Source organism: Aulonocara stuartgranti (genome assembly GCF_965226115.1).
Source record: "Aulonocara stuartgranti genome assembly, chromosome: 16".
NCBI lineage: Eukaryota > Metazoa > Chordata > Actinopteri > Cichliformes > Cichlidae > Aulonocara > Aulonocara stuartgranti.
This window is the reverse complement of record NC_138952.1, coordinates 9326140-9352735: the sequence shown is the minus strand read 5'-3', so window position 1 is coordinate 9352735 and position 26596 is coordinate 9326140. Positions and strand designations below refer to the sequence as shown.

At 42.8% G+C, this 26596-nt stretch overlaps 1 protein-coding gene across 1 annotated transcript in view; it reads right to left on the bottom strand.

The window, feature by feature from the left end:
* Positions 1-18985, bottom strand: part of LOC309690442 (uncharacterized protein) — a gene marked incomplete at its 5' end in the record, with an annotated part of 30147 nt that extends 11162 nt beyond the window's left edge. Inside the window, 3 exons of the mRNA XM_082507474.1 lie at positions 8712-8782; positions 13376-13461; positions 18648-18985. Of these exons, the coding sequence (XP_082363600.1) occupies positions 8712-8782; positions 13376-13461; positions 18648-18985 (495 nt within the window). The remainder of the gene's footprint in view (positions 1-8711; positions 8783-13375; positions 13462-18647) is intronic.
* Positions 18986-26596: the final 7611 nt, after the last annotated feature.

Below are 26596 nucleotides of genomic sequence, written 5' to 3'. Positions count from 1 at the left end.
AAAGAAAACCATATAAAAGAAAAACGATATAAAATAGCTGTTCTGAACTACTGCCCTTGATAAATATTTTCCATATTTTAAAAATAAAGAACGAATGAAACAAAAAAAACTAAATTAAAATATTTTCATGAGATGAAAAGGCTAGACTGAAATTAACCACTTTCTTCTGAAACCAAAAGAAACAACAGATTTAAGGTAGAAAACAGACATTTTTAAAAATATCACGAAGAAATGAAAAACTATAACGACATTGGCACGGGCCTGCCAATGGCGCCAGTAGGTCAAAGTTAATAATAGGATTACAGTGAGCTATCATTATGCTCCTCTTTCCATGTTTAAGGTAAGAGGAGGTATATTGTGTAACCCTGGCTGGAAAACACAGTCTATATGACTGACTGCCAAACCAATGTTGACAGTACATTTAGCACAAACTCCCAAATGGCTGATTTCCAGTGCATTTTAAGTTTTTCAAATCCTATGAATGAAAGCTTCTTAAACCATTAGCACTTATTTGACTAATGTATTTCTCAGCTTCCTGTGTTTATGACTTACCAAATTACAGTATGAACCCCAGAGGAGCCGCCACAGCCAAGAGTACTGATACTCGGCTCTCAACGACCCCACGCTTTGGCAACAGACCTGATCTCGCCCATCTTTCCCGTATTTTGGCATTGTCCCGTGGCTGTTATCAACAACTAATTAACGTGTAATGAATGGGCTTTTTAAATGGCGAGCAGAATAACTAATGTGTTGCAGACGCTAACGCTGCACTAATAAATCAAGCGAGTGACTGTAAACACGAAGCGCTTTCACGCACGCCCTGCCTTTATGAATGAGTTGCTGGCGCGGCTCTGTCCAGCTACGGCAGCTGAAGTTCAAGACTGCGACCTTTGACGAGACATATCTGTGTCTGAGGCTGGTAGCTGAGGGGGAAGCGTGGGAGGAAATATTTAACCTTTGACTTCTTCTTTAGTGGAGAAGTTGTAATTGAGACAAACGTTTGCAGCGGCCTAAGACACGGAGCATTCTCTTTGTTGGAAATAGGAAACAAATGTTGATGGGACGAAGTCACTGTCAATGGAAGCGACAGGTAGAGCTCAGTTTTGGCCCTCGGGCCCCTCTTCTGCCTCACATTAATCAGCTAATGTCACAGCTGTTAATGCAAACCCTCCAATTCCAGCACATGTCAAACATCTCTGTGCCATTTTCATAGCGTTTCATATACAACCCTAAAAAGAGAAATGAGAACTTGTTCCCATCTCGTGCGACTTAAAACACGGGGCCCCACAGTCCTACCATCAGCCCCATTTAGAAGAAGCGAGACACTGACAAAGAGGTGAAATGGAGGAATCCGCGCTGGGAAGCCAACGGGAACCGTGAATCATATCCTCTCTCATCAAGTCATATTGCACAGAGTGAGCCTGTTCACCGAGATGAAGCCGTTTGCTAGTCTCTCAGCAGGCCTCATCAGTGAGCTTGTACCACTCTAATACATGTGAGGCGCTCTGTCAACCCCCCTCTGCCACCAACCAACCACCCCATTATTATAAACGCCCACATAGTGGCGCACCACTGTTACACTGAATGGACGGCAGATTGAAGGAGGGAATTGCCATGTTTATGTATGTAATTCGTGTCACTGCGCGGAGATTCTGTGAAATTATTTTGCGACTGAATTTTTCTTTTACTGATCCTAGAACACCAACACCTGCAGCATGTGAGTTAGCAGCCTCCCCCTTTACTCTGCCACCTCTGTGTAAGACGGGATTTCAGTAACGATGTCTGCCAGCATCTGGTCGCCTCGCCATCGAGGGATCATTACAAAATGCTCCGGTTCTGATGCGCCTGTTCATTAAAGTTGTTGGCAGGACTTCAACATGTGTGCTAAAGTGAAAGGTGCTAAAGTACATTTCTGGTCTAGATGCTTTAGAACGTGCTGATTACTGCGATGTCTCACATTCAGTTGATGTTCATGTAACCACAGGCAGCAGGTGTCAAACATATTTTTATCCACCACAAAGACAAACTTAATAAAGAAAACTGAAGAAAGTAGATAAAAAAATAGTCTCAGGCATGAAAATGTGTGCAAAACTAAAAATATTTCTTGGTTTTTTTTAGCTCCAGAAACTCTAACATAATGGTGTTGTGCTTCTGTACATCTACTGTGATCGGTAACACACATGTAATAAGACAAAATGTTAAAATGTAAGGTATTTTTTAAAATTTCAATCTTTTTAACGCTCATTTGTAAATAAACAGTAGATTAAATATAAATGTTTACTTTGATTAAAAGAAATGTCGTTAATGGTTTTATACATTTGTGGGAGCTCAGTACAGCCGCTGCTCCTCCACAATGAAACAAACAGGAGACATGCTCGACTGGTAGGAGGCGTTAGGTCAGACCAGGACACGGGAGGGGTTATATCACTTGTATAGTTTGGGAACACCTCTGTGTCGCTGTGTTGTGGGTGTAACATGCTCACGTAGTAATTTAATGTGTTCCTGTACTAGCCACTCCTACTCAGTTTTCTAGTGTAATTACATTACAGTTATAATTTATGTTGTTACTTGTGTTGAAAAGTTTCTTCAGTTAGTGGCACAGCGTCGACAGAAAGAACACAGAGAGACAAGGAGTCATGGAGACTGGAGGAACGGAAAGGTATCACAACAGGGAAACTGGTTAAACACAAAAAACTAAGCAAGGGACTAAAGGCAGGAAATAACAAAAGCTAATATACACAAGACAGCAAAATCAAACCACTCAAACAGGAGACTATTAAACTTGAACTTAATTCCCTACTCAAAACCAAAAACAAATAATAAACTCACAAAGATTTAAGACCAAGGGTCCCTAACAGGTGGAGAGATCTTTACCTTTTAAGGAGTGGAGAAATGGACATTATTTTTACTGTTAGCGCATAGAAGGAAAAGCTTCCGATGGTCCAGGATAGAAACAGCTGCTCACACAACATCAGGTCTTTGCAAACATCTGCACTGACAGTACGCTAACATAAAGCTAGCTAAGAACCCAGAGTAATGTTAAAGCGAGTAAATGCCGACCACAGCCATTTACTTTTTGGAAATTCTGTAATTTTATCTGAGAGCTGAAACAAACACACAAAGTTCTTCATACAAAAAACAAAATGACCAAGCGCCTCATACCTCGATTCACCTGGATTTGTTAAGCAGAGTGATCCTATAAGACATAAGATATCCAGTGCAAAATATGTAAAACACGTATCCTTCATAAACTTTTCACTCTCCTGTTTATGTTGTTTTTAAAAACCATGTCAACGACCTGTACGTGACACGCATATTAAAGTATTGACTCTGACTCATAGCAGCATAAACACATGAATAATCTGATTCATTAATAAACAAATCACAGAATCTTAAACCCAATAACGTGTCAGCTGAAACATCAAAAACACTCACTGCAACTTTACCGCTACTGAGTATTTACAGGAACTCCCTGCTGCTTAGTTGTTATTCCTCTCGTGATCGAGACAAGAGGAATACATTCAGCTTGAATCCACAGTGGGCCATTCTGCCACTTCCATCTGTGGATGTTATAAACTGCTTCTTGTTCTATGGTAGCTTGTGCTTTGATTCTGCACTCTGAGTCTTTTGAATACATTTTCCTCAGAGAATATCATATTTATTTAGCACACTGCTGAACCTAAGTTTGAAGTCTTTATTGAACTGTGTTCACCCATGTGTCACCTCTGAAAACAAGGATGGGAAACATTAGAAGTTCAAACCAAGGCTGCCCCACTTTTTTCCTGTCAGTCAAGACATTTCATGTATTTAGCTGCTCCAGCTTTGCTAAAAATAAACAGAGCTGGAAATGTAGCCTATGTAGAAAAGAAGAACCACTACATTGGCTAATAGTCACAATACTCCAGTGCCGTAGATTACATGTATAGCAAAGGTTCATAAAGTTTCATATTCAGTTAATATATCTTAAAACCATGCTTGGTGACCAAGGGAGACTATATGACTGTATGGTTAGCTATCTATGCTGAACTGCTTAACCCGTACTGATCACCTTTATGCACACTGTAACTCTTTGCAAAAAGATTATGACAAGTATGTCCCGAAAAAAATGATTTATTACTCTGGTACAGGAAAGGCCCAGAAGAAAAAAGAGTGGAAGAAAGTAACAATTAGATCACAAGTTAGTTAAACTCGTGGTGTTTATGTTTTAATCACATTCCTCAATAGCCCTGATCATTTGAACTTACATAGTACATTGTGTAGAAACACTCTAACAATGATTTATTATTGATTAGGAAACATTTTCTGTAATGAAACAATTTTTTTCAACTAAGGGAGTATGCAAATCACATCCTCATATCATATCCCATTAGTTTGTGACTAGTACTAACCCATTTTTAAAACAGATATTTATTTTATAGATTTGGCTCTGATAACAGTGTTACATTATGTGCATTATTATTTTGGGGTCTTTGAAGTTATATTGCAGAACCGTAATACCTCAGCTAGCTTGCTTTATTTAATCAAGGCCTGCACTGGATGTTCTTGTTTTGCTTATTAATTCCTCTCGTGGATTTGAGTTAGCTGGTAAAATACTCATCCCCTGTCACCAACTATTTCCCCAGGAGCACTGCTGAAATATTTTGAGGAACACCTGCTCATGATGCTTCCCAAAGATCGTCTTTTTAACAAGGGGTATTTTTATTAACATCTCACACCTTCTCTGCAAGTGAAGAGCATCCTTCATAATGAATATATTGTATTTTAACCCTTTAAGACCTACCATAGAACCAAGTTCGCCAGAGCTTATATTATATTTTTACATGCTGTGGAGCCATTTTTGGGAGCATTTCAAGTTGCTATACATCAATACAACCATTATAGCCCAAACTTTAATAATATGTCTGCATTAGGTGCATAGTAATTACATAAATTGCAAAAAAGTGCAATAAACTACAAAAAAATTGAAAATCGTTTTTGTTTTTTTAACATATATTTCTAGTTAGAGAAATTTAAGAGGCTTATCCCTCAAAACTGTAAATACAAAAAAGTTACACAAACTAGTTTCCCACCACAGGAAATTTATTTTGAGTGTCTTCATAGTTTTATTTTTGAAATACACCAATTTTTATATACTGCAGGAAAAACGAAAATAAATATTATAGTGCAAATTTGCAAAATAACAGCATATGCATCAAAATAAACTATTTCCAGCAGTGCAATATGAGTCTTAAGCATCCCAGAAACGACACAGAAAGTCATAAAGTCAAACATAACTTTTTAAAACACATAACAAGTAAAACACAAGCTCATAAGGCCCCGATCGTAAAAAACTACATTTCCGCAAAATGACGTCACTTCCGGTTTCGAGCAGGTCATGCGGTCATGTGATAGTTCGCGCTGATGGACGTAGGAAGTGTTACAAACAGCTGATGGATCGGCGAAGCGTGTTTCTGGAATATCATGTTTTTGTTGCTGCAAGTGATTTTTATGCAGTTTTTGCAAAGCTATATGTGGAAGGAAACTGTGACCTAGGACAAGCTGATGGCATAAGATGTAAGTACAACTCCTCCAGTTTCATATGCAAAAAAAATTATTGCGCTAGCTTACTTGGTTGCAGAGCTACCGGGATTTAAAAATAGTTACGCAAAACAGAGCGTGCCCGCTCCGATCGGCTGTAAAGGGTTAATATATTGTATTGTATTTTGAAGTCCAAATGCTCCATCACTTCCAAAAATTAAAAAAAAAAACAACAACTTTGGGGCACAACCGGGGCTGGACTGGTATTCTGTCATACTGAACATTTGCCAGGGGGCAGACACACTTGACCCACTGCTCACCAGCTCCACAAGCAGTGACAGCAGCCCACTGGTTCATTTTCATTACTCACACTGGATTGTCCAGTCAAATTTCTTAATATAACCAGCCCCTCCCCTACCATTCCTGTCCACCCATGCACCTTGCAGAAAAGTTTAGTGTGGAAGAAGTGGTTGACAAAAATTGACAAACATAAGCAGAAAGGTGGAGCTGAAAATCTGAGAAAATAAAAGAAAGAGAAACTACAAATAAATCCAGTAAAATGTGTCAGATTTACCGACATGTAAGCAATGGACCAGTAACAACTAGTAAAAAAGAAGCCTTCATAGTCACTAATGGTTGCTGTTGCTAGCACTTGTCTTGGAGAAGTGCAGCAGGAGATAGAGGGAGGTGTGAGTAACTTTGTAAGAAAGTAGATGGTGGGACATAATTAGGAAGGGAGAGATTTAAGTAAAATAAATGGCTACCTTACTCACTGTTGATAGCTAAAGTGTAGGTTATTGTGGCATGCTGCACTACAACTAAGATATCATTATTTATTTATTTTTTATTTTGAATGATCATTCATGGTGGGCTGGACCATTCCTGGACCAAAAATGCAGATTTTTTTGAGTCCATATTTGGACAAAACTAGTTAAAAATTGTCTAAATACTTTCAGTTTCAATAAAGTGATTAGTGTAGCTGTTCTCCCAGGTTTTAGAGTAAGGTTTAATGCCCAGGCCTTCATGAGAAAAACAATTTATGAGGGAGAGTTAGCTAAGGTGGAAGTTAGCAGGAAGTTAGCATGCTAAGTTCCCATCTAAAGATAACATACAATATTCTCACTGAGGGATTTCTAAAAAACAAAAACAAATAAAACAAAAACTAAATGTAAACCTAAAGCTGTGAAGTAATTTTGGAGGTAGCCAAGAAGGAAAACTAAGTAGTAAAAATGGTTAGTAAAAATAGACTATTTGACCTATGATGATGTGCTTACTAGTGGCTAGCTACAGAGCTATAGTTAGACCAATATAAACACTTTTACTGTGAAGAATTAAACCCTAATATTTCATTTTCCTTGTGCTAGAGTTCATTTTCCTGTAAAGAAAAAAGTAAAAATTCTATGACAGGAAGAAGATGCCAACAAAAGATCAAAGAGAAAATCTGAGATGATGTTCCACAATATGAGGTTACCCATCATTTGTTGCTCAATGGTATGGATTACTTATGAAAAATAATAGGTGCTCAGGATAGCACGAGCCAATGGGCTGTAGTTACATCTAGTTTTTAAAAACTGAGCTTTGAAATGTGCTGCACGTGAAGAGAGCTGATAAAAAGAAGAGTCTGAGAGTGATGGCTGAATAGTTTCAGGGTTTTTTTTCCAAAGATAAAAAAGAGACAAAGAACTGCAGCACGATAAAAAAAAAAAAAAAGGAGTCTCATCCAACGCAGCAGATGCATCTATACATCACTGCTTAACAAGAGGATAGCAGCTTGGAGAAAAAAAAACACCTTGCAGGGTTGTTTTGTGGGGGAGGACAGCCTCGAGACTCTCCTCAACACAGGAAAACTTCATCTCCAGCTGGGATTTGTGCTGAAACTGTGTCGTCAGACTTAAAAGATGCATTTATATTTATACCTCTGACCTTCACAGCACAGTCTTCAGTGTCAAGCCCCTTATTTTCTATATGAAGCAAAATTCTTCTGAATCAGTCGCTCAGTGCGGCTTGTTTTTAATCTGGGTGTTGAACAGATATTGAACATTTATTATATGACTGGGTATTGCATGCACATAACTCTGCACACCTCACTAAAGTGCCAGCTGTAATAAAGATCGCCCATCCACAGGGTCAGTGGTGCTTGATGAGCGAAGAAATTACACCGTTCCTCATTTTGATGAATGGGCGGATTTACTGTCATTATTATGTTCTGCCGTATTAGTTATTTTCATCAAGTGGATAAAGGCTGATGCATGCATTTTTCTCAATCATTCTGGTGTAAGTGCCTACTTATTGTTCCAATATATTGTGCAACTTAATAGGCTAAGGTGACATATATGTGTCAGACGATGAGTTAGGGTGAAATAAAAAGACCTAACAGGCTGTGATTTTATTGAACTGTATGTTTGAGAAGCTTAGTGGGGAAATATATTTTCTAATCACACTGCCTTTGGGTATTTAGGGTGTGATTCACACGTAATAATGAAAACTGTTACCAATTTTTTTTCAGATTATGCTCACTAATTGTATAATTACAACTATTGTGAACTCTATTGTATGTTAATAGATCGTTTCAGACATTTGTAGACCTGGAAAACACTGAATGTTATTTTGTTACCATATTGATAGATCAACATGACAAATTCTGTATTAAAGCTTTAGATTTTTGTATTGAAATGAGTCATAGAATGAATAATGGTTGTATTTCATTTAGCTGCTTCTGTAACAGGGTCTTACTGTTAATACCAACCTAGGCAGCACAGAACCATCATTATTTGCAACACCATTGCCATTTCCTCAGAAGAGAAGGCAAAATGTCTGCTGTAAAAATGACCTCAACAGAAGCTTACCTTCTGCAATTTGGAGTGCCAGTGTTAACCGAGATGTTTCCAATGTTCACTAAATATAAATGGCTATGTAGATCAGCCCAATCATTGTGGTTTGCATCTTTGCGTAGAAGTCATAGACGACATTTTGGGTCTGTTGGCTTCATCTTAGGAATAACAGTGCATGCACGAAAGTCTGAAGCAGATAGGGTGAGAGTCAGTTCCTCCAAGCTGGAGGAAAAATGTAAATTTCCTCCCCTGGGTTGAAGAGGCTGTGAAAAGTGAAAGAATTCAAACAGGATAGTGTTCACGAGTGATAGGAAGGTGGATCAACAGATTGCTGTAGTGTCAGCAGTAGTGCAGGTGTCTTACCTGACCATGGTTTTGAAGACAAAGCTGAGGTGAACTCTTTGACTTCTTTCCAACACCTTTGCTTATGAGCTCTGATAATGACACCAAGAAGGAGGATTTGAGATTTTTCAGGCACACCCCACAGGGAAAGACCTCAAATTTCTATTCAAAATTATTTCAATGTTTAACGCCTCCATAAACCTTGACTTGTGTTTACTGAGCTGCTCCTTCTATGATCAGAGTGTACTTAGGATCATTATTCTGTTCAAAACATCCACCTATGATTCATCCTTAACTTTCGGACAGATGGCCTCACAGGTTGGAGTTCCTGAGGCAGCAAAGCAACCCCGAACCAGGACATTTCCTCTGCCAGGCTTCACAGTAGGCATGAGCTTCTGCTCCAAACAACTTTATCTTACATTAACCTGTTCAGAGCACATTATTGAGTAAGACCTGGTGTTCACTGGCAACCTGTGATTATTATTTTGTGGGGAGACCGTGGCTCAGGGGGTTGGGAAGCGCATCTGTAACCGGAAGGTCGCCGGTTCGTTCCCTGGCCTCTCTGTCCTGGTCGTTGTGTCCTTGGGCAAGACACTTTACCCTACCACCTACTGGTGATGGCCAGAGGGGCCGATGGCAGCCTCGCTTCTGTCAGTCTGCCCCAGGGCAGCTGTGGCTACAACCGTAGCTTGCCTCCACCAGTGAATGAATAGTGGCATTGTAAAGCGCTTTGGGTGCCTTGAAAAGCGCTATATAAATCCAATCCATTATTATTTTTCCATTTAGTACCACCGAGGTTTGTTTTTCTATAAGGCCTACCTCAGACCTGATTAACTTTTAAAAAATATTCTTACCCATTCTGAGAAAGGACAAAATGTGTCATCATAACAAATGCAATGGAAATTCACAAACTTCATCCAGATCCAGACTTTAATCATGCATGGGGGGCTTGTTTGCCATCTCTTAATGACACCAACAATTGCAAGAGTTACTGACAATCTAGGATTCTTCGACCTTGTACTCATGATAATAAAATTCCACGAGATTTGTTTTACGTTTTTGCTTTTGTGTTTTGTTTTCTAAAATTTAAATTATCAAAATGAATCTGATTTCCATGGAGTGTACAATTTGGGATCCTGCTACTTCAAGATTATTATTAGAGCTACCGGAGTGCCTTGTTTAAAGGCACATCTGCAGTGAGTTTATCCACCTGCATACATACATTTATCTCCCATCTTTTTCTGATTGCTATTTGGCAAAGATTTATTGTAATTATGATTTCTCAGAAATCATTAGTTTGGTGGCATAAGTTCAACAGTAGCACTGCTACAGGACAAGCGATTTCAATCTAAGAACTGTAAAAATAGACTGCGGGGTGACACAGCTCGGTGCTGCAAATCAAGAAATCTAATCTAAATACGGTGTTGCAAATGTCACGAGCAAAAGATTAATATTGACTGAGGGGAAATTAAGGCTCTTGGAGGGGAAAACTGCGGGTATCAGACAGTTGAGATGGAAAAGGCACTGAGAATTCATTCAATTTCCCATCTGCCTCTCTCAGTTCTTCATTTCAATAAAGTTCATTTGCAGTTGCAAAGTGTTTTTTATTAGCATGATGCTAGTGGACAAAACCAAACTCTAGTTGGAAAAAACATTTATAGCAGTAAGTGATTTTCTGTGTGACAATAAACAGTCTTTTCATGCTTGGTAAATTTTGAAAATATCTGAGGGACCCTGCTCTGTTTTTCTCTTGTTTTCTCTCTGACATACTTTCCTGCTTCACACATTAGCCAATTACAAACACGCTAATCAAGGTAATCAAATCTGCCTTTAGATCCACACCCTGGTCATCTGCTGGGATAGAGGGATAGCATTAGCAGTGATCTCTAGGCTTAAGTTTCTATTGCATTATGGGGCACAGCCAGTCAGGCAGGTCAATTAGATTTGTCTTTAACGCAGCTGCTCAGTCACGGTTTCAAAGGGTTAGCGTGTTTGCCTATGAAAAGACTTCACAAACACATATGAGGTTTCTGTTCTTCTACGTCCACTTGTAGACTCTCAAAATTGCGATTGTGTGTATTGTGTTGTTTCCATACATGCTTCTCTGCATCTTCTTCTCCAGGTCACAGGTTGGTCAGTTAGATGGAGCCAACGGGAAGAGACATCTGTTGTCTGATTCTGACGAGGATGGATTGCATGACTGATGTGCACGGGGCACATCCCGGGCTCCCGGGTCACACCGTGCTTGCCCTGAGGTCGTCAGGAGTCAAAGCCCCTCCAGAACTTTCTACTCCAGGAAGCAATCAACTTCAAACACCAGCTGATCATCTGGGGGGTAATTGCAAATCAAATCGACCCCTCATTCTGGTTGAAGTGCACCCTCTCTCTTTTCATGCCAAACAAGAGGCCACTTTCCTTTCTGCCCCCCCCCCGATCTGCAGTTTGTCTTTTGCTACCCCACACCCTCCCTTCTTTTTTTGGCTACATTCATCCCATAATCGTGATGGGAGGACATTTCCTGTGGCGGGTGGAGAAACTGAGATTCAGCAGGAGCGGAGCAAACAGGACAACAATCTCCACAGATTCATGTGTGACAGTGCATGCACGGTCCTCTGGAGTGCCAGCTGACAAACACACAAGCCTGCACCGAGCCAGCTGCCTCCAGAATACAGCGGCTGTCTTTAGCTGCGTTTATTCCGCATCAGCACAGCAGCATTTTTCAAATAACTCCTTTTGCACATGGAGCACTGCTGCTCGCATGTAAGAGCACGACTCCCCTTCTGTAGTTGCTGCATTATGAATGGCATCGAGATGCCTATAGTTTCAGATTTAAGTGGCGCTGTGTATGTTTGTCAGTTGGTCCTCAGAGTGACATGCAGCCACTTAAAGCCAGCTGACTTCAGAGTGTTGGGCTATATGGCGAACTGGGCGAGCTTGTTAAAGGACAGCCTCAAGGCTGGCTTTCTCAAATTACTCCTGTGTGGCGATGGGAAAGGCGAGCCTGCCGCTCTCCTGTGTGGCTTTGCTTAATTGCAAAAGGTGATGACGGAAGCGGTGCTCCTAAATCTCTGCACTCATTTGGCACAATTTCATGGATGAAAAATACAAAAGAGTATTACTCCTACATTGTGTACGTAATGTTCTGCATGTCAGGGGAGGGCTGATGGAAAGGTCCAGAGCAGGGTTTTTTCCCCCCTGCAGTGAGTAATGCAGGGTGTCCTCACTTGCTTCTATTGCTGCATTTCTCAGGGGTATCAGTATAAAAAATGAATACCCTATAATTTCTCTGCTCCGGGCACTCTTTCAATTACAACATTTCAATTTAAAATACTAAAGATCTTCCTGTGCTGCATCCCTGGCTGGGGAAATGGGTGTGAATTTATGGAAAGGTCAAAATGAAATTAGAAAGGATGGTACCTGCAGAGAGCTGGGGTCCAAATGACCGTCACTTCATAAAAGTTATAGAGATATGTGGTCCACGCCGGGGTGGTTCTTGGATTTGTTTCCATTAACAATGGGGTTATAGAGAGCATTACATGCATTTTCACAGCGCCTGAGTAACCGATACGCTATTTCCCTTATCCCTTAAGCCCTCCAAGTGTCGGAGCATGTTGAAAAAAATGCATGTAGATAATAAAAAAGCAATAGATAGGGCTGCAGTCCTTTTGGAACAGCTGTCAAATAAAAAGGCTCGACGACAGACTGCTTTTCAGCACAAGTGCAGCTGTGAATGTGAATAGTGTTGGAGTGCAACGTGACACGCTGTCATTTCACACAGCTGATCATGCTTGTGTGTGTGTGTTTTGTGTGAATGAGCGAGTATGATTTAATACACGTACAGCATGTCAGTTAAGTTAAATTTATGCATGACTGTTATAGTATATTCGTTCATTTCTGCACTGAGCTAATTAGCAATTGCATGTTATCCGTTGCTGCCACTGTCCTCATTCAGGCTTCATCTATTTATTCATGAGCATTTCTTTACCTCATTGACAGAGCCGACATTCGTTTGCATCAGATTTCTTACATCATCTGATGTCTAGTCACCAATATTTCTGTATCTTGTCCTTGTAATTCAAAGCAACAACATTGTGCTTTAATGAAGACATCCTAAAACTTAAGAAACAGCAACCAACTTTGGAGCATGGAATGTGGCCCACTCAACCCCCTGAATTATGCCACTAATCAACCATTTATAGCTGAATGTAGTCACCATAACATTCATCAGTTTTGGGGTTGGACTTCTAAAGGTTTTTGATCCCCACCATCTTAGTGCTAGTGCTATCTAACTTGGATAGCAAGCATCATACATGCTAATTAGCAAAATCGGATTAAAATCCCAGAATTTCACTCAAAGTAGCCCACAGACTGGTTGTACCACATACTTTGGACACTACCTTCATCTGGCAATAGACACTCTCCAACATACAAAGTTTTCTGAGTGAGACTATTGTTAATTGTTCCTAAATCTGGCAAGGTCACCACCTTTTTACTGCTTCTTTTTGTGGACGATGTGCACCCATACTCTTCGTTGATCAATGATCTCTAGACTATACTTGCTTAAATTGCAGTGATTCTCTGAGTCTGAGGCCATGGTTCTCCAACAGAAATGAATGGACTATTCACTCCAAGTTAGCTGCTGCTTCAAAAAGAAAAATTCATATAACTGGTGGGTCACCACTTACCAAAAATGGCACAACAGTGGAAACACCTCGGGCACTGCTGGAAGATGTGGCTTGGAATAAGGAAGTGAGCTTCTTGTGGATTGGACCTGGATAAGTTTTAGAAAATTGGCGGCTGTTTATTCTGGTATTTGGATCTCTTTGTGACATTTAAACAGTCTGTACAACAAACTACATAAAGTGTTGTTAAAGTTAGATGGAGATTGCATGAATGACGTCTATAATAAGTATTATTTGTTCTTCTCTTTTCCTTGCCTTTCCAGCCAGTCGAGGCAGATGGCTGCCTTTTCCTCAGCCTGATTCTGTTGGAAGTGAATGTATCCAAATATATTTATCGAATGAAGGTAAAAACTAAAGTTATACAAACAGCCCCCTGCGACTGATTTGAGGGGGGTAGGTGGGAGAGAGTCACTGATTTTTCCATGGAATGACTCATATATTGCAAACACACCACCGTACCACATCATTCTGAGCAGGCTTTGGATACTTAAGTTCCCACAGATGTAAGCAAGGTGAAGGGAAAGAAAAAAGATGCTGCTCATGATTCCCATAGAGCAGAAAGCTTTGACTCTTTGTATTGCCCTCTGTGACACAGTGATATATGGTACTGTCTGAGCCGAACATAAATCAGCCCTCAAATTAGCTTTGGCTGAACTTCTGAAAGCGTTTTTGCACAGAACAAGTACAAAGGTTTCATCCTCTATTTTCTATAGAATAGCCACTACTGCAAAGGTACTGCTTCATAGACAAAAGGAATGATTACAGGCAGCCTCTCCTCTGCTCCTCCATCTCCGGCTCTCAGCGGTGGAAACAACACTAGGGAGCACACTTACTCCAGAAATGAGAGGATGACTGAGAAGGAGAGAGAGAGTATAGAAGGAGGGGGTCAGGGAGAAGGAGGTGGCTTATGAGCTGCAGGGTGAGCGATTTAAAGAAAAGAGGGAGAGAGAAAGGCTGTGTGTGCAGCTCGCTATCAGGCTTTATAGGCTCGATAGAGAGCAGTGCCACATCAGAGGCAGAGGGAACTGAGTGTGTGCGTGTTTGTGTGTAAAAGGGGAACCATGGTGTCAGGCTTGATTTCATTACTGGGGCTAATCAGGTCCATATACTTTAAGTGCTGCTTTAATTTGTCTAATCTCTGCAGGATATGGCCGCTGCCCTCCAGGCTACATGGCTGCTTTGCCTTTAAAAGCTGTTAAAGAGCACACGGACGAGCACGGACTGACCTGGGGACAGGAGATGGTGTCCCTGTCACATTAGCGCATACATATTTTCATTAGCATAGGGCCTCACCTTCACACATGAGGACGTCGTGCCACCTTCTGCTCAAAGCCATACCAACACTTCAACTCTGATCCAAATACGAATAAAAAGCAATGTAGAAAAGATGGTACTCTAATTTTAGTAGCCACACCTTTTTTATTGGATATATTTTTGAGCCTTTGTTTGCTCAGGAAAATGTCCGATCACCTGCTTTAAGCATCATGGACACGTGGCAACCGTACGAGGCTCCACGTTTGTTTAGAGTCTCATATGTGAGGGGAAAACCTAAACTGGGATACTGACAAATTACTGGCACTTAAATGACAGGTTTGCCTTTAATACGGAGCCACATTGTCAGAGTGCCAGATGGCTTTTCAAACTCAAGGCACATCACAGACGTAGAAATTTAAATGTGTTTGACAAGTTCAGCAAAGCAACTCTGAAACTGAGTTTGGGTGTATTTACTGTGGAAACAATTAGTTGATAAATGCCAGAGGTCCGAGGAGCCGTGCACATCAGTGTCATTCTCTTCTGACAATGACTGGCATGTTGCAGTTTAGTTAATTTGACACAATTTTCAAAGGGAGCAGAGTTTTCAGACCGATCAGGTAAGTTTCCTTGTTAATTGCTGACTGATTTAAACGGCGGTCAGTCTGTCAAACACTTTCTAACACATCACATATGGACATTTCGTCCTCTTGCATCACAATTTTACATACTTGGTACCCCAGCAGCATGACTTTCAATGATAGAAATATGGATTTTGTTAACATAACCCAGCCCTCAAGATGTAAAACAATGGAGCATGACAAGCCAGGCTTTGGCATCAGTGAGACACGTCTGTTACTTCCAACTTCCAATCCACGAGATACTGCCAGCCGCGCCCGCGCCGGCGCGCATCCAGGATCCGCCGGACCGCATAGGCCGGATGGCCGCCGATGAGCCGGGCGGGAGGAGGGGGCTCGGAAGGAGGGCACAGGGGGCTGAGGCGGACCGGCTTAAGTTGAGACACATGGAACGTGGGGTGTACACGCCGAGAGGCCGGAAGCCGGAGCCTGACCGCCACTGGGTTGACGACTCGGTCCACCTCGTACGGCCCGATGAAACGGGGAGCCAGTTTGCGGGACGTGCCCCGGAGCGGGATGTTCCCAGCAGCCAACCAAACCTTCTGTCCCGGCCGGTAGTCAGGGGCTGGGGCGCGGCGACGATCGGCGTAGTGCGCGTGTCGTTCCTTCGCACGCAGGAGGGCGCGGCGAGCGCTGCGCCACACACGTTGGCAGCGCCGGAGGTGATGTGGAGCTGACGGGACGGAGAGAGTTAAGTCCTCTTCAGGGAACAGTGGAGGCTGATATCCGAGGGACGCTTCGAAAGGAGATAATCCGGTGGAGGACGAGGTGAGGGTGTTATGGGCGTACTCCACCCAGGGCAGGTAGGTAACCCAGGAGGAGGGGTTTTGACTAGCCACACACCTCAGCATAGTCTCCAGCTCCTGATTGAGACGTTCAGTTTGCCCATTGGATTGCGGGTGGAAACCGGAACTCAGACTGACCTTGGCGCCGAGAATGGAGCAGAAGGTCCTCCATACTTGTGAGGTGAACTGGGGACCATGATCGGAGACAATGTCCAGGGGAATTCCGTGGAGCCTGAAAACCTCAGTGATTAATGCTTGGGCAGTCTCAGCAGCCGAGGGCAGTTTGGCCAGCGGGATGAAGTGAGCGGCTTTAGAAAACCGGTCCACAACGGTGAGGATGACACACTTTCCAGAAGAGGTAGGGAGACCAGTAACAAAGTCAAGGGAGATGTGAGACCAGGGCCGGTGGGGTGTAGTGAGCGGGTGGAGCTGACCTACGGGATGCTTAGTGGATGACTTATTACGAGCGCAGACGGCACAGGCAGACACGTAGTCTCTCACGTCCCGTGTTAGCGATTTCCACCAGAAGTGTCTGCTGAGGCCGTTCTGCTCACGCCCGGGTGGCACGTGAATCGTGCTGTGTGGATCCAGTGGATGACCGCTCCCCGGGCGGCGGCGGGAACGAAGCGCCGTCAGGGTCCCCCGGGAGCGCTCGGCGAATGGTCTCCTCAATCTCCCAGGTGAGAGCGCCCACCACGCAGGCGGCGGGTAGGATGGTGGCGGGGGGGCGCCTCACTGTCGGGGGAATACTGACGGGAGAGCGCATCGGGTTTGATGTTCCGTGACCCGGGACGATAGGAGAGCGTGAAGTTGAAGCGGGCGAAGAACAGGGACCAGCGAGCTTGACGTGGATTCAACCTCTTGGCGGTTCTAAGGTACAGTAGGTTCTTGTGATCTGTCTATATAAGGAAGGGCTGTTCGGCCCCTTCCAGCCAGTGACGCCATTCCTCCAATGCGAGTTTTACTGCTAGGAGTTCCCTGTCGCCGATGTCGTAATTCCTCTCCGCGGGGGTGAGACGGCGTGAGAAGAAGGCGCACGGCCGGAGTTTATTCAGGGGCCCGGACCGCTGAGAGAGAACCACCCCAACTCCCGCATCAGACGCATCAACCTCAACAATAAACTGTTTTGAAGTGTCAGGATGGGTTAGAATGGGTGTGGACGTGAATAATCGCTTCAACTTAGCGAAGGCTGCGTGGGCTTCAGGGGACCATGTGAAAGGCACCTTGGGTGAGGTGAGTTGGGTGAGAGGTGCGGCCACCTGGCTGTAGTTCCGTATGAAGCGGCGATAAAAGTTCGCAAACCCCAGGAAGCTCTGAAGCTTCTTCCGTGACTCCGGAACCGGCCATTCCAATACCGCTTTAACCTTCACCGGGTCGGTCTTCACCTGCCCACCTGCGAGGATGTAGCCCAAGAAGGAAATGGATGAGACGTGGAACTCACATTTTTCCGCTTTGACATACAGTCTGTTTTCGAGCAGCCGTTGCAGCACGCTCCTCACATGGATGCGATGGTCCTCAAGCGTCCTGGAAAAAATCAGAATATCATCCAGGTACACAAAAACAAACACGTTCAGGAAATCCCGTAACACGTCGTTGACTAGGGCTTGAAAAACCGCCGGGGCGTTCGTTAACCCGAACGGCATCACCAGATATTCGAAATGCCCTAGCGGAGTATTGAAGGCGGTCTTCCACTCGTCGCCCTCACGTATCCGTACCAGGTGGTAGGCGTTCCGCAGGTCCAGTTTGGTGAAGACTGTGGCTCCCTGGAGTGAGTTAAAAACAACTAATGAGTGGGAGGGGATATTTGTTTTTGACGGTGACGTCGTTCAGCCCCCTGTAATCGATGCACGGGCGGAGCGTCCTGTCTTTCTTTCCCACGAAGAAACAGGGGGAGGAGGACGGCCTAATACGTCCTGCAGCTAGCGACTCCTGGATGTAATTCTCCATGGTTTCTCTTTCGGGGCGAGACAGGTTATACAATCTGCTGGAGGGCAACGATGCACCCGGGAGCAGCTCAATAGCACAGTCATATGGACGGTGAGGCGGGAGTGAGAGCGCCTCGTCTTTACTGAACACCTGCCGAAGATCGTGATAGTCGGAGGGCACGGAAGAGAGATCCGGTGCGGGTGGCGGGGCGGGACTCCGTTCCGCTGAGGCGGAGGGAACGGCTGACCTCAGGCAGTTCGCCAGACAAAACACACTCCAGCTCGCGATACTCTTTCCGGCCCAATCTATGTGTGGGTTATGTCTCTGTAGCCAGGGGTAGCCTAAGATAAGCGGGGTGTCAGGAGCGGGAAAAGTGAAAAAGGACAGCTGCTCTTGGTGGTTACCTGATGTGACTAACCGTACAGGCGCGGTTTGGTGAGTTATGTATGCAAACACTTGGTTGTTCAATGTGGACGCAGGGATGGGCGGTTCGAGTGGGGTAAGAGACACAGCTAACCTCTTAGCCAGCTTCTCATCCATAAGATTCTGTTCCGCCCCGGAGTCCACCAACGCGGGGCATGTAAAAGTCTGGTTAGGAGTCACAATAGTAACGGACAGTAACAATCGGGGTCTACTAGTGCTTAGAGCGCTGCCCACCCGTATCCCCGAACTCACCGGTGGGCCGGGTCGTTTGGGCGGACCGGGCAAACAGCGATGCGGTGACCGGGCCTCCCACAGTACAGGCATTCTCCAGCCCGAAATCGGCGTTCCCTCTCCTCCGGAGACAGCCGAGAGCGTCCGATCTGCATGGGTTCGGGCGGGGGAGGCGACGGAGAGCGCGCACACGCAGCCGGGGGCAGAGAAACGCGGATCCCGGGGCGCAATACGGAGCCCATAGGCTTAAGCCGCCGCTCGGCATCCCTCTCCCGCAAGCGTCTATCGATCCTACGGGCGAGGGATGCTAATTCTTCAAAGGATCTAGTCTCCTCGTGAAATGCTAGTTGGTCCTTCATCTGGTCGTTTAGTGACCGCAAAAAAACCCCACGGAGGGCCGAATCGGGCCAACCTACGGCGACCGCTCGGGTACGGAAGTCAACTAGGTACTCCGCAATACTGCGCCGCCCCTGACGGAGCCCCAGCAACTTCTGCGCGGCATCGTCCTCCGAAACCGGAGGGGAGAATGTAGCCTGGAACTCCTCCAGGAATTCATCGTACTCACATTCGCGAATGGGGTGAGAGGTTAAGTAAGCCTCAGCCCATGCTAGAGCACGCCCCCGTAACAATCCCACGAAGTGGGAGATCTTAGCGGCATCCGTGGGAAAAGCGTGAGGCGTGCGGCTGAAAAATAAGGAGCACTGGAAAAGGAACCCCCCACACAGGTCTAACTCCCCGTGGAAGGGTTCCAGCGACGGAGGCGAAACACTGCGGTGCACGGGGTCGGGTGGCCTGGTTTGCAGCTTATCCTGAGTGTCGCTGAGCTCTTGGTAACGGTCTTGGAGAGACTGGAGCTGCTGATCGTGGCGACCGAGGATAGCGCCCTGTTTATTAATAGCGGAGTGGATCTGCTGGGTCCATACTGGCCAGTCCATACTGTCATGAACCGAAGTTCCGTGCGCAAGCTGGACCCAGAAGCAGAACACACACACCAGGGTAGGAGGGAATAAAGAAAGCAAATTTATTATAACTAAAGGTGTCCCGTGAGGGTAGCCGAAAAAACAACGTATGGAACCAGAAGAAACCGAGGGACTGGGGAGGTGAACTGCGCAGGGAACGCCGAGAGCGGGGCTGTGAGAAGCTGCAAAACAAAAAAAGAGAAACAGATTACTGGGGTGCGGAAAAAAGGCAGCATACGAGGGAAGGTGGAGTATACGTCTTACGGAGGTAGCCGGGCTGAGTGAACCAGAGGGGGGGGGGCTCCAAAAGGGTCGAGACGGCGAGGCTGATAGTGCTTCCGAATCTCAGGCGGACAGGTGGACAGGCAGGTGGCTCGCAAAAACGCAGAGTTGTGATCTGAGTACACAGGGTAAAACAGAGTCAGTTCCAATGGACAATTTGTCATAAGGGTTTTTTTTCCCGCAGGTGTACGTTACCGCTGAGAGGCAACTACGGACTGGCGTGGAGCAGCAGGTAGGGCAGGATTAAATAGTCCACCTGGTGATCGCCTGGGATGGGATGCAGGTGTGGGGTTAGCAGCCACGCCCGTGGGCGTGGGCATCCCAACAGCACCCCGGACGCGGGGCCGCGGACCATGACAAATGGAAGTTTTAAATGAGCAGACCTCTTGCTAACCAGTGTTATTCTGCAGTACTTTGATGTATTAAACAAAAAGAGAAGCTGTAAATCGGCTTTCTACAGAGTTACCTGGAATGTAACCGGAGAATCGAAGCCAGGTGTGAACAGATTCTGCACCAGGATGAGGATGCTAGCTGCTGTTAGGGTAGGGTAGGCTACTGCTGCTAGCAATACTAAGGTTAGCCAAACTCTAAAATCTGATACTGTTTGAGTTTGCCACATTGCACACATTGCAAAGTGCTGCACATTTCAGCCACACCTGATTTGATTAATGAAGAATGTGATTAATAGTTTCATATAGCACCTAAAGTATGCATTAAATGTTTGCCTGGTCGATGTTTGTTCATTTCATGTGTACTTGGTTTTAAATAGTTTGTGAGGGTTTTCTGTCTTTGGGATGAGCTGACTAGCCAAATTTAATTTTTTAAGCCATTAGCAAATTTATTGTTAACCCAAAGCTGCGTCTTTTCATAAGGTTATGCTAAAGAAAGGAAAAGCAATGGTCCTGTGTTAGCACCAATCAGTGAAGATGGCTATGTTCAATTTATCATGGTATACAGGTCGTACTGGATACCCGTCTTCCACAGTGGAGTAGAGACAGTAGGCCTAACTTGCAGCGAAGAGCAAGAGACAAAGAAGAAGAGATGAAGTTAAAATAGTCTATATTTAGAAACAGCACAACAGCAGCGCAGACTCAGGACAAAGCTTTACACAAGAACATAATTAATGTAACTCGACACACAACATGATGTAAAGGCCCATGGATTTAAGGTGAGCCAACTCTGTACTAAACTGGAAATTTTGGAAGTTTTGTCATTTTACCCTTTATTGCCGAAACCTAATTGAGGGTTACTTGGTTTTGTTTGTTTGTTTGTTAACCACATCTGAAGAGCCCCAAATACTGTGCTGAGGGGAGAAATTTGTGACCAGGAACAAAAAAAAACTGTGAAACATTGTTCCCAGAAACACAAATTAATTGACTGAATGTTGTGACTGTTTCACAAACTGCCACAAGACTGTGTTGAGCAGTCCCTGCGGGGGCTGATCGAATACTCACTGGGCCTACATGTGAAGTTATGATTGCTGTGGGCTGTCGATCAGCTGATAAAGCTCACTGGTGGTTTGATTGCTGGCCAGGTTGCACAGCTTATTTCTAGGCTTGAGATTTCATAAATTAGGCTGCTGTGAAGTTAGGAAATTCATCAGCCATTAAAACTGTGGTCCTGGTGCATGCACTCATGCTTGTTGGCATGTGCTTGTGTCTTTGAATATCTCTACCATTGTGCTCCTGGACCTGACCACTCCCGTTCTGCACTCACCAGCCAGTATTCATGCTGTTAGCTTCTCCCTGCCTCCTCCTGTCTTGTCAGATTTGGCAGCACCTCTGGTAAAAGCTAATCCTCATGTTCTCACTTGCACATAACATCAAGCATTTATGTCTGCTACTGTCAGAGGATGTGACAGCAGATATTGTGTACCACACATTTCAAGCATCTCTTCTCTTCTCAACCACATTTTTTTGTTTTCCAATTTGAAGACCTTACCTTTGTTAGATAGAAAATCTGCATCCTATTATCAAGGAACAACACATGCCATGACATATAGTGTCTTTAAGTCAGAGATTTGAAGCACAGCGAGTTCACTCATTCAGTCACAGAGGCTTTTTTTAACCTCACTTTGGACTATAATGGATTTCCACTGTGGGGAGTAAACACAAAATAGACTTGCATCGCAAATCTCCTAGCAACCACATCTGACACCATCATCATCAGCATCATGTAAACCCAGTAGACAATTGGCTGTGCACAAAAAACCCACTCAATATAACAACCATGCTTCAGTTCAGCCCATTTTGTGCACTATAAACACTAATAGCACCCAAAACTCCATTAACAGGATGTCAGGGTAACAGTTAGAGGATTATTACATATGGTAAAGTGCCAGGGTGATGATTTTCTGATGAAAATATTATACAATTATTATAGTTATGATTCCTGAGTGGGATACCGCTGGGAGAACTGGGAGAAAAAGACTATCGGGTAGAGTAAGCCATCTACTAATCAGAAGGCTGGTGGTTGAATACCTGGGTTTTCCAATCTCCAGTCTGTATGCCTAAGTATCCTTGAGCAAAACAATAAACCGAAGTTCCTCTGTTATACTTTAATTGGAGTTTGAATGTTAGAAACCACTGAGGTGTAAAAATGTTCTGTAAAGTATTGAGTGCAAAGGAGAGCAGAAACGTGCTATATAAGAATCTGTCTATTTACGGAATTAATGACTCAAGGCCCACTCACCTGTCATTCAAATCTTCTGCTTGTCAGGGACAACCAATCAAAACAAAGATGGGAGGAGCTAAAACAGCTGAATAGTCCCACATTAACATCTCTTCAGGTTTTCTGATACTACCAGAGATATCTTATATCTTTTCAATCAAAACCCAGTAGATAACACATTGTTTTCCCATTATGCTGTTAATGACTAAAAATATATCAGGTAGTCTTCAGATTGTTCCAGCCTTTATAATTCACTCTAACTGTACTGCATCAAACTGTAGTGACTGTTAAACCAGTCAGAACCAATTTAAATATATAACAAAAAACATTAGCTAAAGCACAAAGTTCACACATAAAGGCAGTCAAAATAGCAAACATTACAAACAGAAACCAAGAGAAAAGGCAGAAATCCATATCTACACATTAACAAAAGAAAGCCCGTCTTCGACCTGTGTCTCAGCTATGGCAAAGGTCAAACACAAAATGAGCAGACAGCTCAACTATTACGAGTACAAATACATTCTTGCAAACACAGGAAGTACACAAAAACTGGGATGCATGGAGATGAGTGATTTCAAAATAAAGCAGGAAATAACAAAGTCTGATCACATAATCGTACAAGTCAAACACTGTATGCAAACTGTAGCCATGATGTGGTACAGTTACAGTCAAAGGTGTAGAAAAAGTGTAGGAAGCTAACTGGCCAGTTATAACTAATTAGCTAACATTTGCTTATATTAGCTGTAATTAGCAGAAAAAGATTTGTTTCATATTAAAAAAAACTAAACTACTAGGAGACACTTAATAAAAGATAACACAAAAGCAGCATGATGGAAATGTTTTTTCACTTACAACAAACAGCATACATGAGGTGTTAACAGTTAGTTTGTGTTTTGTGCCACTGTATCAATTCTTAAGAAAGAGTAGTTCCTGCCCTGCTGGATTTAATGTACAACCAGGATAACCGGTAATTACAAGATCTTTTTTGTCATTACGAGATAGCAAATTGTAATTAAAATGATAAGGAGTTCTTTGTGGATGAAGTGTGAGTCAACTAATGTTTCACCTTTTGCAGTAATTTAAAAATATATTTTAGGGTTTTTTTTAACAAGTGAAAAATGAATGCAGTCACTCTAACGTCTTTGAGCTGAGTGTGAAGCTGAGGTTTAATTGGTTGGTCATGACGATGCATCGATAAAATGTATGTATGTATGGCAACAGATACCTGTTAATTAACACCCAAGTAACATTCAAATTAAATCAGAAATTTCATTTTGAGAATAATTCTGAGAATCATGAAACTCGCAAAGTAGCAGATTTGAAGATTTTGATGCCTTACTAAGTTTTCTCTCGACTTGTGGTCAGTCAGTTGAAAAGAACAATTTGTGGGGGTTTTATGTTTAATCCCCATATCTGATTAAGGATTTTAAAGTAAGAAGAAAACCTACCAAACTTATATTTGATTCCCAAACTGTAAATCACAGTGAAGGACACTAGTACATATTCCTATCTCTGCATTTACTGAAATCAAAAAATGTCATAAACCCAATTTTTTATCTCTTTCCTCCAGCTGTCAGCAGAAAACAACAGTAAGTATTTTTGTATCAATTTTTGATTTCTTCTGCTGCCTTTAAATAACTCAAATCCAAAGATTAAAACATGCATCAATTAATCTTTACAGCATGTCGGCTGTGTTAAAAGAAAATGCCAAGAAAAGCATACGTATTTAAGGAAATAACCCAAAGTACCCATCATGGCTATCAGCTGTGTACTGACCTGTAGGATGGATCTTTCAGTAAAGTGCCTGTGACTTTATGAGTGGTGTCTGGCAGGCATGTCAGAGTGCCAGATAGCATCAGTCTGATTTCCAGATTTGATATTGTCTTTTCTTGTGGACACTCTTGGGATAAAAACTGTTTTCAGCTATCAGCTATCTCACAGAGACTGCAATTAATCTCAATGTCTAACAAATCCAGATGAATTTAAAGGGAAGGTCTAAAGAGAAGCAGTAATAACTGTATTTATCGTCTCCTTCAGCACCATTGGGGTATTGCTGTAAAAAGGTGGTGGGAAAAAAACAAGAAAAAAAACCCACTCAGCCTGAGAAAAGGCAGAAAGTTTGTTTCTTGTCTTTTATTTGCAGGTCCAGCCTTCAGGCTCACAGGCCTAGCTGATCTTGGAACGCAGCCACCGTGTCATTAAAACAGTACAGTACTTTGCTCGTCCTGGGTGGTGCCATCACACGAATCATCCTTTGAGGCCTAAAGAATAACTAAACAGTCTCTACAGTGGTTGTTATTGCTTTTGAGATTCATTTGCCATAGTGTGACGCAGGAAGCCGTCCCTCTACCCCTGACATACTGCACAATAGTAAATCTGCTTATCGCTCACTGCTGTGACATCTCGTAAATAAAGCGTGTCACATCTAGAGAATGTTGATGCATAACCTTATATTTTCACGCTTCATGCTTGGCGTAGCAATCACTATTTCTCAAGGCTGGGCATAACCAGCTCTTGACTGTTCTTATCCCGTTTGCACACAGTCATTCACGCTGGACTCAACTGTAAAGATGCAAAATGGCTCGAGTCATAAACTGTAACTAAAAATTTGGATAAATACATCAATCCAGTTTAGGTTTCCTTTAGCTGCTCACTATCCACACAGTGTGACATCTTAGATTTCTGACGGAGGGGAAAAAAGAGACAAGTCCCTTTTTGGAAAGAGACTTTCACAGCTTGGCTCTCACAGAGATGAATCCAATATGACTGCATCTGTAAAACCAGTTGAACATCTCATGTTGGGTCATGTTGTGTACGAGACTACAAATCCAACTGGGGCATGTCACCAGAAATCCAATTTGTTGTACTCGACTAGATAGGACTTCTTCCTGTTCCAGCTTGTCACAATAAAAGCCTTTAACATATACACTGTATACTGCTACACATAAGCAGTAGAAAAAGAAACTCAACTGAATAAAACAACTTACAGATGTTATCTTAAATGATTAAATTAATAGTTTTTCTTCTTTTTTTGTAAGAATGTCTAGTACACAATAAAACTATAAAAGAGAATTACATTCGCTCAGTTATTCACAGAACTACGATTAATCAAAAATCCTTAGTTATTACATGCAACAATTTTTAAGTATGATTAGTTGGAGTTATCAGTTAAAGTCGGACTTTAATTCAAGATTTCCTTTATAAATCTCTTCATAATCAATGGACCAGAACGTGCTAGAACAGTCTTTTGGCAAATTCAGTTAATGAGTTAATAAACCAGTTAATAAATCTAATAAACAGATGGATTGCAATATTACTTCTGAATGAGTTATTTGTTCTGTGTGCTGCAGCCACGCATTTGCTCAGTAATAAGAAAATAATGACATCTCACAGATCACTTACATCTTCAGCACATCCCTTTTCATCCCTGTGATGCATTCATGGTGCAGACATAAATAACGTTGCTGTCATAGTCACTACGGAAGAGGAGGGAGCATATCTTTTTTCAAGTGGCAAGATAATTTCAAATGCAGCTTTTCAAACAGCTCAACAAAAATATCAGCAAACACAAACTGCTTTTGTGCAGTGAGTTAAATGTACAGCTGCTGTATTTACGGGGAGAGAAAAAAAGTTGATGTGTGATGCTGAGATGGAAAAAATGTTACGGGGAGAGAGCAGGAGAGGAAGATGAGAAATTGTTTTTAGAAATAAAGACTCCTCAGCAAGTGAAATTTTGTAAACTGTAATTTTTTTATCTTACGTGTAATGTTCTCATTCATTTAGACTTTTTAAATCTGATTTTGAATCTATACGTGATGTTTTTATGATCAATCTTGGAAAACAAATTGAAGTATACTAATTTTGTGTGATTTAAAGGTTGCATGAAAATCTTCTACTTGGCTACACTGGTTAGTTTGAAGTATTGTGTTGATCCATTAGTGATTGTCTGTGTTACATCAAGGACAGAAGACATCAATTTATGTTTAAGATGATGCTGATTAGATTCACTCATTGAATTCTACATGTGGAACTAGCTATGTAGTGTCTTTGCATTGAAAA